Here is a 15554-nt window from a genome sequence, read left to right on the forward strand (position 1 = left end):
TCCGTGACATCACAGCTCATCCCAGAACAAGATAAAGGTGTGCACTTGCAGGGTGATCAAGATGATGCTAGGAGTTTGCAGAAGGCAAACTTTTCGCAAGTGTGTAGACCATATTTTCTCTCCCCCCCCCCCCCCCCCCCGGCCTCCATCTAACTCTAAATATACTTTCTTAAAAAAATCTTAGGTCTGCTATCTGCAAGTCCTATCTGTTTTAGGATACATATGGTTTAGATATTCAATCTTTACTGCCATCCACAGTTTTGCTTTGGGCATGTGCAGAGAAATATTCAGGCATGCTTTGAGCTCCATTCTTCCTGGATTCAAAAGACATGTGTGTGCATGCATCACTAAGGCTTACAGAAGAAAACAAGCTGATGTCCTTTATCATTACATTTGTGTGTCCACAGCATACAGGCAGCAGCTGCCTTCCATCAAAACAGCGATGGTGTTTTATTGCCTTCTCTCAAATGCTTCACAGCTAAAGCACTCCTGAGACACACAGGAGAATGGAAGACAGACTGAGCATGGACACTGATACTAAGCATCTGGATGAGGAATTTCACTGCTGGGTTCAATGTAATCAAAGGAACACACATGGCATACACACAATTTTGGCCATATGAATAGTCCTGCTAAGGAGTATATTTGGTGACTTATCCACTAAGTGACTTCAAGATGAGGGTTGTGTTGTAAGTCCTTACAAGGACATTTGAAGTAAAGCACACAGAAAAGTCACATTTCTGCTCTGCTTTAAACAACTAGAATCCCATCTGAAAAACCCACGACCAAGTAAGAACTCCCAACAACCACAGGGGTACTTACGGCTTCATGTTGAAAATATCTTTAAAACCAGACAGATTTGTTTCTTTGCTTTTATGCTTTTCAGCTACAAATTTTTCTTTAGTCCAAGTCATTTGCACTTTTTCTGGCACAGCAGCAGCCACACTTGCTTTGACAGCTGGAGCTGAGTGAGACGCAGTGTTTCTGTCATGGATTAACTGAGCCTGGCCAGAGGTGAGAGGAAAAAAAGGACCCAAGATTCAACCAAGAGAACATTTGTAGATCGGAGATTGTAATCTTAAAATGCAAATTTCACTGCATTAACACAAAAGAAAATAGAGAAAAAAGCACCTGATTTCATGAGCAAATACCAGAGTGTTTTGACTTTGGTGTGAAGCGAAACTGCATGCATACATGTAATTATTAGCTTATATTTGCAGGATTAGACCTGGAATAGGACATTTTCATAACAGACTGAAGTGAGATTGAATCCAACCTGAGGTGAGTTTTTATTAACACCAGGAGTTTATGACAATAAGCAAATTGAAAACCACTGCTCCTTTTTCCTCGGGTTTTCCATCAGTTACGTTGTTTATCATTTGCTCTGACACTGTTGCAAAAATCATAATTGAAAAGGTTCATGTGCCATGGTCAGGATTTGCTCTGTGGGGTTGCTCTGGCTTGCTCACTCTATGCAATACAGACTGTTTCTGCATCCAAATACAAACTGTGTAACAAAAGCCAGCTACAGCCTTGCTTTTCTCTTCCTTTTTAATAGCAATAATTCATCAAACCACACTTAAACAGTATCATTGTTTCCAGATGCATAAACACCTCCGTGTTCTTCATTCCCTGCTCCCCTTGTTCTTTTTGAGGAAAGAGGAAAGGAAGGAGTATTTTGCATTCATTTTATTTCACTTTCCCTCTCAATACTATGCCTACAGTTTTTTTTTCTTTTTTAATTTCCAAAAAAGCAACACAAACAGTACCTTAGAGTCCTTAACTGTAAGTGAATCAGTACTTGTGTGGGTTTTTGATACCTTTAGTAGGTAGTTAAGAAGTCTCTTCAGAGATCCGTTAAAACACGAACTTAATTGATTTCTCTAGCCTATATGGGAACCCGTTCATATTCACACAGAGCAGTGGTGGTAGCGTGTTCCTCCAGGTCTGAGGACTCGGAAGAATGGATTTCATTCAGTCACAGACAAAAGCATGAACAAAACCAGAGCAGATGAGAAAACTGCTTTCCAGTTCTGAACACTAGTGTATTTCCCAGTCATTACAGTAATTATGGCTATTTTTAACTACCTAAGGGCTTCTGTACTTTTCTGAATCGTTTCTCTTCTTCCTAACCAAATATGGGGAGTTCTCAAATCCCAGAGTTCATTTTGTGGTTCTTATATAGCTGTGATGCTCTTAATATCATCCCAAAACATTTAAGTCACAGATTTTTAAACAGAAGATTGGTTCACAATTTCTCTCCTTAGTTATCTACCTACCTACACTTTCTCCTATTACCAATTTCTGAATAGAAGGAGCTATTTACTAGGCATTTTTATAACATTTGTCTGTTACAAATGATTATTCATCAAGACAACGACTGGAAATCACTATGAATACAGTAGCTATCCTGAGAATGTGAAAAAGTTAAACAACAAGAACTATGCATACTAAACAGCAGTAGCCAGCAAACTAAAGAGTTCAAACAAGCAGCTACAATTCAGTACAACTGTGCTTTAAAGAAGAAAGTTCTCCATTTCTAGTAAGACCACGAGGCCAATAAGAAGAGAAATTCTGGACCTATAGCACATGCTTAAAAAATACCAAAAAAAAGAAAAGAACACATTTTTGTTAGTGCTATTGTGATAGCAAATTAAATACATGGAAAACACCACATTCTTTTCATACTCCTAAAGGAAGAGAAACACAAGCAGATACAGCATTTCTACAAACTAGGACACACATCTTTAGAGATGAGCAACACTTGAAGTGCAGGCTAAAGGCACTGATTACATTCATCCATTTCCTTTCTAGTTCACTGCACAGAAAGAGTACTAACATTTTTGGGGTAATAATGGATTTTCATCAAGCAGCCAAACCTCCAGTTTGATAAATAAGTCATAACACATCTATGCAGAAGATTTAGTACTTCAACGCAGGAATTCTAAAAGAAAAAAAATGCTCTGAAAGCATGAAATACACTTTTAACAAAACACCTACTATTAAAACATTTTTAGAAACAGGATAAGTGTCTTTGCTGCCAGCTCTTAAAATAGGCATGCTCAGAGATCCTGAATCTTTCTTTTATGGAAATACTGGGTCTGAGAGAAATTAAGATGCAATTCATGCTACAGAAACATCATCTAGGACAAAAAAGTTAGAGTGAGATAATGAATTTAGGAAATATAAAACCTCAAACTATTAAACTTCAAATATTAAGCTTCAACTTTCATAACAAAATGAAAAGTCAGGTTGTTATTTCATAGTTTAGTTTTCAATAATAGCACTTCAAGTGTTACAACGAAAAAGAAATATCCAGCCAGTACTACGTCCAACTACCTCCTCCTCTGCATAATCATTAGGCAGCAGTGCCTGTACATCCTGGCCAATGGACTGTGGACTAGAGTAGCTTTTTCTTCTGATTGAGCCTCGAGACTCATCAGTGATGCTCTGAATCTGGGATTAAAAAGGTTATCAATGACAAAAACAGTCTACAGGAAAAAAAGCAGATCATTGTATTATTCAAAATAAGAATTGTCTTCATTAATGAATTAAAGTTGGTATCAAGGGTTTTTGTAAGTCTGGTTTCTTTTCACAAAAGCACTACTTATTGATATATACATATCCCCAGTGCATTGATATAATTTCTTAAAATGTGAATTTTGAGCGTCTAATTAGAACAGAAATAGGCCAATTATTTAAAAAGTGGAGAACCACCTTATTTTAGTTATGGTGTATATATTTAAAAGTCAAATTCCAAATTCCATCAGAAGATAAATCTATTTTGCTGAATTCAGAGGAAAAATGTTTACATAAAAGCAAAGACTTTTCTAGGATTCAACACCTCCCCCCTTCAACTCCCTTGAACAGTCAATAACTGAGACAACCTCCAGGGCTTAAGTCAGAGAGACATTTTACCAGAAGAGCCTAAGTTGGATACTGAGCCCTGCTGGTATTTTCTTACAGTCTTAGCAAAAGGAGTTAAGATAGCTTGACTACTCCTCCCCTTCTTCTTCTGATGAATGAAAACCAACATGCTACAGCATCCTTGGAAGACTACAGGTATTAAAAGTAGCTTTCTGGGCCTCCAAAAATGGTGGAGCTAAATAGACTTGAGACTGACAGTTTTTTCTTCCTCCATTTGTGATGCTTTTAGAATTGCCATTTGAGCAGAAAAGTCAAAGGTCTTCCCCTGCTTTCACAAATTCTTGCCACATTCTATCACTGAAGATCATACTGAGCCTTTTGTCTCAGAAGATGCTTTTTTCCCCACACACTCTCTATAGATAACAGGGACCAACACTACATAAACCAATTTGAAGAATTGGCTCCAAATTCTGAAGCATCTTACCTCCTTTGTTAGTCTGCCATTGCATTTGTGAAAATATTAGTACTGGAAATACAGTACTAATTTACAGTACTAGTACAAATTTAAGTACCATCTGCAACCACTAGACATTTAGTACAGAAAATTACTGCAATTAAACAAGCAGCCAAAGACCTAAGACAGGGTCTTAGACCAGACTTAAGAAAATATTGTTTCCAGTAAGGGTATGTCTTGACTGCACACTGAAAAACTGAAGGAAGATCTAAAGAGATATATTGGTAAGTAATTCCTTCTGAATAATTTCTAAAAGAACAGGTAATTAGAGTGAGTTAAAAGGAAAAAAGGTCAGCACTTCAAAATAGATCAAGAATTTCTGCAAACAGATTTTATTCTCTTCTGTTGTATATGGTGATTACATTACTGAAACCATTCCACAAGAAGCCTACGATGAGATGTAGGTGCAATACAGAGAAACAAATAAAAATCAAGTATGACAAAAATTTGTCATCCCACCACTTAACATCAAAGGAGAAAATTACAGATTGGTAGTTAAGACACTAGAAGTTTTGACTTCCCAGACAGAATACCACCTCTTAAGAGCAGAGACTCCATGTTTTCCAAGTCCCACTGCTCAATCTATTCATGGCCTCTCCAGTGCAGATGCTCATGCTCTAAATCTCCTTTGCTCTTCACCTACATGCACCCACTGTTTGCTGCTGCTAGATAAGACTGATCAATCTACACAACAGCAATTTGTGTTCAGCTGCTCAACACAAATCTCTGATGGGAAGGACAACTGCCTTCCCACTGCTCCAACAATCTCTCTGCCGGCCTCCATATTTATTAGTTAGGCCTCCACCAGAGAAGGAAGACAGCAACCACCAAGCAGAGCAGCAAAGTAATGAATCAGCTCTACAGTTTCATCCCTGCAGTGCTATTGTCAAAGTCAAGTAAGTAAGTGTCTGGTGCATGAACTTCAGCCTGCAGACGCTGTGCTTTGTAGGAACATTATATTTATACTTGAGTAGAAGTTTATCAACCAACTTTCTCAAAAGAGACAAAAATCCTCAGTCCCCTGTGCCCCAGCTCTACAGGAAAATCCCACCGTCATGGGGCAAGATCAAACAAATCATCCTGAAAATGCCAAAAAAGTACATGGAACGGTGTGCAGGTGTTAAGGACTCCTCAGGACAGGGGAATGTCTGAAGCAGTCAGCAAGAGAATACTGCTCAAAGAAGAATTCTCATCTTCATGAGAGTTTGAATTTAGTTTGAAGAGGGACAACCACATAAATGAGATGAAAAACACTAGTCTTGTAAAAAAAAGTGGCATCAGGAAGGAACAAAATTAAAACCACTACTAAAAAGGAATCAGGAGTTTTCATCTTAAACATTTGGATGCAGGTAGACATCCAAAGAATGAAAACAAAAGCAGTAAGTTTGCACCAGTGATACTAAGGAGAATGAAGTTTGAGATATCTTCTTAAATGCGGTAAGAGTCTAGGCTGACACAGCTCTCAAAAGAAAACAGATGCATAGCAAACTAAGTGTATGTACTCATTTTGAAGTTCAGGAGGAAGACAGAGTCAACATTTTGTGATGAAAGCTAAAAAGAACATGAGAAATAAAAATAACCTAATCAGAGGAAACAAGTGGGTACAGGTTTTTATTTAGACAGAAGAATGTACAACAAATAAGATCTGGTGATATCAGGGCAAATTAAACACTAGATGTTTTTGCAGTCATCAAGGACTTTATTACATCATGATATGAAATCAGTAGTGTTTTGGACATCTTAGATTTCATCTTGCCTGGTACGAAGGAACAAGTCAAAGCTGTAATAGTGATGGTTACAGTCACATAAGTGATTAATAAAAACATTAAGAACTATGATTCCAAAGAAAAAAATGACAGCTTCCAAACAACACTCTTCAAGAGTGTTCCAACCAGCTCAGAGAGCTGAGAAATAAATTTCAGTATAGAACAACAAATCCTATCCTGTGGACTATAGAACCAGAAAACTGCTAGTATATTCAAAAAAAAAAAAAAAAAAAAAAAAAAAAAAAAAAAAATCAGGAAAAGAGCAAAAGATCAAGAACAGTTAAATAAGCAAGAACAGGAAAGTTGGCTCTTCGAGAAGATAACAAGTATGCTAATACTGGAAGACAGCTACCTTGATACAGGCAAGAAAGGAAGGAGGACATGCAGGAGAACTATTATGGCAGTACTGGACATCTTTAGGAACCTTAAAAAGAATCCTACAAAATGGAAAACCCCAAGTAAGTAGGGATAAAACAAAAAGGAACTGCACAGGTATGAAGAATTTAACATCAAAAAGGCTTAGGCATAAAATGAGTTACAACTATTAGTAGATAAAAGCAACAACAAGTCCTACAACAATTTAATGAAAGAACAGTTAAACAATACAGATCTCTCATTTAGGAGATAGAAATCATTAGCGATGAAAAAAGCCAAGCACTCAACACCCTTTGCATTTTACCCTCAGTAAGGGCTGATTATAACTAGACAGTTAACAGAATAAATGAGGGGAGAAAAACATATGTCAAAAGATTATATTAAAAAATTGCAAATATTCAGTAAAATGCACAGTAAATTGCACAATCTGCAAAGTAATAGCTGAAAAAAATTGTAGTTGTAAAACCAGTAATAGTGCTTTTCTTTCTTTTTTTTTTTTTTTAAAGAAAAGAAAGCAAGCTAACACTGGGGACCAGTAGGGATGAGAAAACAACAAAAATAGCATCCTACTTGGAAAAAGATGGGCTCACAGGATTATAGACCCGTCAACCTAATTTTAGCACCAGGAACAATTACTAATCAATACATAAAACACTCAAAATAGCAATAAGCTAGTGTGAGTTGAAGATGACCAAACCACAAACAAAGCTAATTGGTCCAGTTGATAAGTCCTATGTCTCCAGTTTGGAAATGCTATGGATATTTTCCACACTGATGCTCAAATCTTTTCTTAATAAATGCTTGTACTAACCTTAAAACTAGGATAACTAAGCGTAAGTCCCACACGTACAAGGAAAAAATTTCACACTGTTTTAATCCAGTAAGTCAAAAGTGACGTAGAGAAAGTAGCAGAGAATGCTGTTTTAAAAGATTTTTTTTTATTGACTAGTTAAGAAATTTTTAGAAGCCACTGCCAAGAACTATTATTTTCAGATTTTTCACAAAACATCTTACCAATGTGAAGTCCCTACCTCTCTTTCCCTTTCGTTCTTAGATAGCTGCATCTGTTTTAACATCTGAGATCGCTGCTCCATCACAAGCGTCTTCTCATATGTGAATGCAGAAATGTCATTTTCAAACTGAAAAAAAGAACAGCATTAGAAACATTAGGAGAGAATTCTTTAGTCAAAAGAAAAATAGTATTTATACAGTGTCATTCACCCCATTCACTATTGCATTCGTTCATGGCATTACAGCAATCCCAAGTCTGCATCTGACTGATCATTTAAGTCTCTAGCTTTTTTTATTTATTTATTTTATTTTTTTTTATTTTTAAGTCTTCAACTTTAAATAGCAGTCTGGTACTCTGAACTGTGCTCCTATACCAACATAGACGCAATAACAGCTAAACTCAAAGCACATTGGACAGACTTTCTTTTTTTTTTTTTGGTCTGGTCCAAACCAGACGCAGAAATGGGAAAGGGACAAAGGCTTTCATCTAAACTGTCTGCATTCCTCGCTCCTGTGCATGTGTGCACGTGTCTTTAAAAAGTCTAGAGCAGCAAAATAGGAAGAGTTTCACCAATAAAAACAATTGTGAAGAAATTCCTGCTTATATTCTCACTTAAAGCTAAAAGCTAAAATACAGTGGTAGCCAGCTATAGCTAAATCATCTGTGTTGTCAATGTCGCTTCCTTTGGAAGATTCTCAGGGTTAAATACACTCTGCATAAGCATCAACTGCGCTTCTTTAACTTCTGCCTTAAAACCCAACTAAACCTGGACCTCTTGTAGCACTCTGCCTATCTTTTTTACCTGCACGTGCCATGGCTTTTAGACATATGTATGTCATTTATATCAGTTTAAGCAATTCTTCAAACAATCTTTTGCTTTATGGATGATTAGCATGATAAATCTTTGAGAAGTCAGTAGGCTTATAAGCTCTCTGACTTTTGGAAAGAACAAAGCTCAGCTTCTCCATCCTACTTTGGAATGAGTATCAAAAAGATGCCTGGCCTTACTTTGGATATCATGTTAATCACCTTGTGAGAGCCAGAATGGAAGTTTTCCCTTTGTTACTAAATGGAACTTGCTAGACTACCACTTTATCCCTCTTTTCAGCAGTTTAGGCCAGTTAACAAGAACATTATAAAATTCAGTTTGTCACAATACAGAAAGTGACTGATGCAGATAAACTCTCACTACAGAGGATCCAGTTTCCAAATAAACCAGAACTGGAAAAAGAGGGAGAAACGTCTCCTGAAGGGCAGGATTGGAATATCATGTTTCCTGATGTAACTTCATGTCCCTTGTTTTCCCCCTAAATTCTTTCAGAGAAAGACGGATAAAGACACAAAACAACAAAGCAGGAGGTTAGTGGTACTCTTATTCTAGATGAGATAAATTCCAAGTGAATTAAATCCTCTTGGAGGAATTATAACTAAAGAATTCAATAATGTATTACTTAAACGTGTGGCTTGACTATCCAGCATTACTAGCATTTGTCTTTCTTCTAAGATAATGGCACATGGCATGTAATTCTATCCTAAAAAGTCTTTAAGCAAAATCAAGTAAATAAAACCTCCTAAACAGGAGAAAAAAAAAAAACAAAACACAAACAAAAACCACACCTCTACACAATTTTACATGCATAAGGCTAGTCTTTTAATATGAACTGAAGGAAAAGCTGGGGAAACAGCACTCACTCACTGTTTATATGCAATCTTACAGGCTACTCCAAAGGATCCTTCTACTCATTATACATCATATATAGCCTTCCCAAGTTGCTGAATGGATAGCTATAAAAAGATGCCTTCTACAGTACTGTTTTTATATCCTTGATTTATCTGAGAAAGCAGAATCTGTGGCAATGTTTTCCAGCTGTTCAGTGCCAAAGGGAGTGGCAATGCCAAGGATATAACGTAGTTTATTCAGAAAGAGAAAAACTTGAAGACTTAGCAAGCAGGCACTGAAATGAAAGGCGGGATGTTCTTCATCTAATAATCCCTGGCATCCAATATAAGAAAGGGCTAGAACTGAACAATTCTCTCTCCCCCTAACCGCAGTCTGAACATCTTGCTTTTTAGAATAAGCTCTAATGAGCTTCTAAGCTCACATGGGAGTATCTCCATGAATTAGTCTTCATAAATAAAGTAGGATTAATACCTGAATATTGCTCTAAATTACCTGACATACCATTAAATCTACTACCACATACACTAGCGTTGTGACACAGCTGAGTTAATGTTGCTGTTAAAATCTTCTTTTTCTTGGTGTATATTTGGGAAACCACATTTATCCTTTTTGAAACTAGTAACATTGGTCCAAATATAAAACTGAAAAGATTGTAGCCTGAACTAGTTTCAAGGTGAGTCTCAGTTAAAAAACCAAACCAAACAAACAAAAAAAAATGCAGTAACGTACCATTTCAACAACTTCCACTTCAGCATTCAGTCGAAGGTGATACAAGAACATCTGCAGATCCTTCTTCATTTGAATGCTATTATCATCCATTTGAGCTACAGTGAAAATACGCATTTTACATTTTTTCCAAACCTATGAAAGAGATTTAGTAACTTTTAACACAATTGTTGTTCACCATAATTCTATTGCCGAGTAAAGTATTTTGAACTATTAGTTCAATTAAATGAAATCCTAGCCATTTTCTGCTGTCCTTGCCTTGTGCTGTCGAAGAAGAAAAGGCAACAACATCAGCATGCCACCATCGTGAACAATCCACCATACATCTATGTTTCCATCAGTAAAACGTTCTTGATTTGTTGGAAATAAGTCAATGTTTTTAGCAACCAACAGAGCTTGCTGAGCTGCTGTTGTTTCCCGTACAGTGTCTGCAACAGAAAACAAGACATTAGATGAAGAGCTTCTGGTTTCCAGTTTTTCAACTCTTTTTATTACTTCTAAAAACACACCAAACACACCAAACACACTCAATTCCTTCCAGATTCTGCCTTGGTGAAAGAGAATGTCTTGTGTTTAATGACTAACCTGCTCAGGAAGACAAGAAAAGTAACAGTAAGAGTTATAAGAGTTATAAGTAAGAGGATGCTTTTTAAAGTGAACAGGAACATAAAATTAGATGACAATAAGTAAGATCATAGGAAGATAGAAAGAAAACTAAAAATATTAAGGAAAATTGTGGCCTGTACAGATCAGAAACAGAAGATTGCTCAGCAATTATACAATCACAGTATTCGGGGCAGTGGGGAGAGGAGAGAATATTATGCACAGTAGACAAAACAGTCTTGCTCTGCACCTGTAAAAAAAATAAATAAAAAAATCCACGCACACACGTGATATTTCAAATGTGTACGAGTGTATGAACTACTAAAAGACAATTTAATTGAACTGTTAGGAATTAACACTTAGAAATTACAGATTCAAGTGGCTATGCCTACAATATTTCTCTGAAAAGATCATTAAATCATTAATGTTTATTTGCAATAATCTTGGGATACTCAAAAGCTTGGAACGAAATTATCATTATTCCAAAGCTTTTCAAAGAAAGTCAAGTGAAAGAGATAAGTTAACCTCAGCAATTACCTGCAACTATGTTGTGAAAAATGTGGAGAGAAACTAAGTATTATAACAAGCTACCAAAGAAATCACTTAGCCTCTTGAAAAGATCTTGTGGGGGAGGGTGCACAGAAAACACACACTCATCAGGAACAAATGTCTTTCCAAAAGATGTTTTGGTGCAACATAAGATTATGGAGTTCAGTACAAGGGGAACAGAGTTAAGTTATAACCGTTTTTACCAACTTCATGTTGTTTAGCTTGTCATAGCTGCAGATTTTTAGAGAAAATAACCAAAATATTTGGAAGCAGAACAAAAACAGATGGTGGTTTAATTATATTTTCTGCAGGATGAGAGAATAGTTAATATTAAACGAAGTGGCCCCAAACCAGGTCAAAGCTGCAGAACTGGAATCCTAGAAACGAGTAAATCACCCACGTAGATGCCTTGACAAGGCAGACTCCAGATGTGAAGAGACCTGGCATGTTTCAGAGTCACAAAAAATCCCAAGCTGAGAAAAATCCACTGAAATCAAAGTGACACATGAAGTGGGAAAAAACTAAACCGGATGTTCAGCAATCACATATACTTGACACAGCAAATACATTAATTACATAGTTGTCTTACAATTGCATAAGAGAAAGTCAATATATACATACCAACAAAATTCTTCCATGAGAAATGGTTTTCTGTCTGCTTCCATGACTGTGGCCATGCCATCAGGACTGTATTGTGCTTCATTCCTCCTAGACCAGCTGACTGAATCAAATGGGATATTCCATCTCTGCAACTTGGAGATACCACAATCTGGCAAAATCCTTTAGTCTTTTCTATTCCCATTAATGCTTTAACATTCTGTTGGAAAGGAAGATTATGCATGGACAAACACAGTCAACACTGATGAGTATCACAGCGAATAGCCACACCTCCCCAGTGCGTTTTTAATCGCATCAGATATGTGGCCCTTTGTGATCTTATTCATGTTTTGTTCATTCTTCTTCAGGACGAACGAACCAGTACTGCCTCAGGGAAGGCATAGCTAAAAAGCATTGCTGGCTGATTAAAGCACCACCTGTTTGTAATGGCAATGTTTGCTGAAAGATTTGGTCTTTCACATTTCCCTCTCCTTCCATCTCCAAAAAGGGGGTGCCAACAACTTTTGAAGGACTTGAGGTGAAAGCTCCTAGAACGCTTTTGACATTAATAGGCTAATTCTCAATTAAACTTCCATTGCATTGAAGAACAAGGTTTGAAGGAGATGTCCATTAGAATCATTGGCTGAATAATGATAAGATGAATGCTAACAAACAAGATACTGTAATAAAATGAACGCATAACAAAGTAATTTAAAAGCATTATTCAAAGAGGGAAAGTATTAAGGGGTGATAGGAAACATCAGTTTTGGCATTTCCCACTTTACGATTGCATGACTTCAAGATGTCTCTCCCTATGAATTTCTAAATATTTATTTCAGAAAATTGACTTAGAATTTTGGTGCTTCCCCCCGACCTTGATACCATACTGACCTCCCACATGACTCATTGAAAAGGACAGAGTTTTTAGACTCAAACTAACCTTCAACTACAGAGAAAACAACAGTAATTTATTCCTCCCTTCTGAATTGAAGCAGTCTGTAAAGTTGACAGAATCACTAAGTTTATTAGCTTCATAGCTATGTCAAAAAGGAAGAGGACATTGAGGACTGAAGCAAAATCAACACTGCCATGCATTTTGCCACTTTCCAAACGTGCAGCTCATTCTGCCCCGTTTTCTAGGACAAGTTATTTCTGAATTGGTGGGCTTTTACACCTGCTCTCTTACCAGCCCTCATAATTCCTGTCCCCTTTGTATGCCAGATTCACACCTGCAAAAGCTGATAACTGTTGCACTGATTTAAAGGTCTTGTCAGTAACTAGAAGCCAGGCAAGAGGAACACTGTCAAGCAAAGTGAAACAATTCTTTGGTCTTTGCTCCAGTGCCTGACAGCACAAAAAGTCTTGATAGAAAAAGTAGTGCAACTCAAGTCCCATCAAAAACCTGCAAGGGCAGGTTAACTGGCTTGGTTTCACACCAACAATTCTGTTCAGTACAAGAAGTGTGTGGGGGGGAGGGGGAGCGTCAGAATTTGATTGTGAAGTTAACTGAGCAAGCGGATAGTATCTTCAAGACCACGCCAGCTGGCTAAATAGACTTTTTTCTTTCTTCTTAAAGAAGAATAAGAGAAATCTTTGGAAGCACTATTTTCCAGGCAATATTTTCTGAACCAACCAGCCCTTTATACAACCAATCTTAAGTCCAGCTTTATTTCTGTGTAAAAGCAATGGTTTCCTCGATCTTGATACTAGAAACACTGACTTTCAAGAGAATACGGAGATTAGATCTTCCTTTAAATTCATTCTTGTTCCACCTCTCAGAGCTGTGGTTGGCTCCAACAGAGCCAACTAGAGGTCACATCTCAAACCCTCAGTGGTACACAGTTTCTGATTAAAGGTTTTCTCTGCTTTATTTTAGAGCCCTGACCATGTTCTTGATTTTGTTTCCCAGTCAAGAACACTGTTGACACTAATAGCTCAATAGTGATTATTTTAACACTATATTACCATGAAACTTTTTCACCATGTTTTCAAGCTAACTGCTCTTCTGGAGCCTTTGTCTTGTGAAATTGGCCATCCAGCTTCATACTTTGCTATCCTAACTACCACAAGGGAACAAGTCTGAATCTCGAGAGAGGAAAACAATAAGAGAGAACAGGAGGTAAAGGGCAGTTAGCTTTGGTGATTCAATTCTCATCCCTAAAACTCATCTATTTTAGAGATACCAGGTCTGAATAAGTGACAGAGGAGTCTTTACAAAGAATTTAAAAAGCCTTGGATCAAAACAGTAAACATTTCAACAGACACTCCTTTCAACAATCTTGAGGATAGTAGCCATTTATGGAAGATCAATTGTAATCAAAGGTTTCTTCTAAAATAAAGTTATACTACTTTTCTACAGACAATAGATTTTTTCAGTAGTACTTAAAAATACAGTAAACATGGTATTTTCTACCAAAGTTTCACTACTCTGTAAAGCTAGGCGTAGGAGATCTTGCAAAGATAAGCAAGTTAATTCTCTATAATGGAGTTACCCTTATATCAGAATAAATGATAAAGGGCATAAGTCATTTAAGATAGAATGAAAAGGGAAACTTGTTTTACATTGAAAGCCCAAGTTCCGAGTTCAAACACTTTCAGGGCTTCCCACAAGCATACTACTACACAGTTTCAACCAAGTCAAAGTCAAATACTGTCAGGTTAACAGGGGAAAGAAAAAAATAAAATTCAGTTGTATTTGTTATACAATCAGAGGTCGTCTTGAGTTATCTGACAACTTATTAGTTTTTTCTACTTCTTTTTACCTTCTCTGGGTATATGGAGGCAAGTTGGAAGAAGAAAAATGAGTTTGAGAATCTCTAGGAAAAGAGTGCTTTTTATAGTTAGGAAAAGACTGCTCCTGACTCTGGTACACATTTCTATGGCAATGTATTCGATAATACTGAATTCATTCTTTGGATATGTACTTACGTCAGACATCTGAATTTGTTAAATTAACAAATTGCCTTATGAAGAACTCCTATTACAAAATAAAAAAAGAAACTATGCTCAGCTTTTGAAGACTGACTATGAGCACAGGGCCCTCAATACTGAATATAAATATCAGCATGTTTCATGCTACTGAAAAATTTCATAAAATTTTGCTGTAGCACTGTTTATAGATATAATCCTTGATTGTGTTAATCATCAAAATTTGGTGTCTTATTCCATGCTTTACAGCAGTCTGTTCTATTCCAGTATAGAGATTCAACATTTAAATACTAATTAAAATAACAGGTATTTCTAAGTTGTGAGTTTTTACATACCTCTTCAGCTTTCTGTGTTTCTGCACATTTATCCAAGTAAATTCCCTGAAGTACAGATCCCACAATAGTCAACCCTTTACCAGCCTTCAACTGAGAGGTGAAAGAAAGCAATCTAGGATGCTTCACCAACTGTTTAGAATCCAGATTTAACAAGACCAAGACTTGAGGTCTGCAAGAAACCCCCCCCCCCAGAAAAACAAAACTCATTACATTTTTTATATATGTAAGATAGAGAGAACGCAAATATGTAAATAAAAGCAGGAAAATTAAATCAAACATTTAATATGTTATTATGTTTAATTTTTCAATGGCAGATATTTAACTATCAAGCAAAGATTTAATTTGGAATAGCAAAAGTACATCACGTACAGAATACCTTCTTGCGCCACCATATTTTGTAAAGTTACCTTAATAGAATCCTTTTACTAAGAAAATCTTTAGAATGAAAGAGGCTCTCAAAAGGTCATCTAGTACAATCTGCTGCTTGAAGCAGGATAAACACTGAATTCAGACCAGGTTGTTTAGGGCTTTGTCTAATTGGATCACAGAACCCTTCAAGGACAGATTCTACAACCTCTGGGCAACCTCTCCCAATGCTTAA

General features: G+C 36.7%; 1 protein-coding gene across 4 annotated transcripts in view; it reads right to left on the reverse strand.

The window, feature by feature from the left end:
* The window catches only part of SLC12A7 (solute carrier family 12 member 7), a 68756-nt gene that overhangs the window by 3449 nt on the left and 49753 nt on the right, over positions 1-15554 (reverse strand). For 2 of the 4 annotated variants that reach the window (XM_062569777.1, XM_062569776.1), the window contains exons 17-23: positions 14954-15122; positions 11715-11910; positions 10200-10369; positions 9945-10076; positions 7554-7661; positions 3340-3456; positions 823-1004 (exon numbers count right to left, since the gene is read on the reverse strand). In XM_062569777.1, coding sequence (XP_062425761.1) covers positions 823-1004; positions 3340-3456; positions 7554-7661; positions 9945-10076; positions 10200-10369; positions 11715-11910; positions 14954-15122 — 1074 coding nt within the window. The remainder of the gene's footprint in view (positions 1-822; positions 1005-3339; positions 3457-7553; positions 7662-9944; positions 10077-10199; positions 10370-11714; positions 11911-14953; positions 15123-15554) is intronic. The other 2 variants (XM_062569779.1, XM_062569778.1) reach the window with 1 other exon arrangement.

The sequence above is a fragment of the Rhea pennata genome, chromosome 2 (genome assembly GCF_028389875.1).
Source record: "Rhea pennata isolate bPtePen1 chromosome 2, bPtePen1.pri, whole genome shotgun sequence".
Lineage (NCBI taxonomy): Eukaryota > Metazoa > Chordata > Aves > Rheiformes > Rheidae > Rhea > Rhea pennata.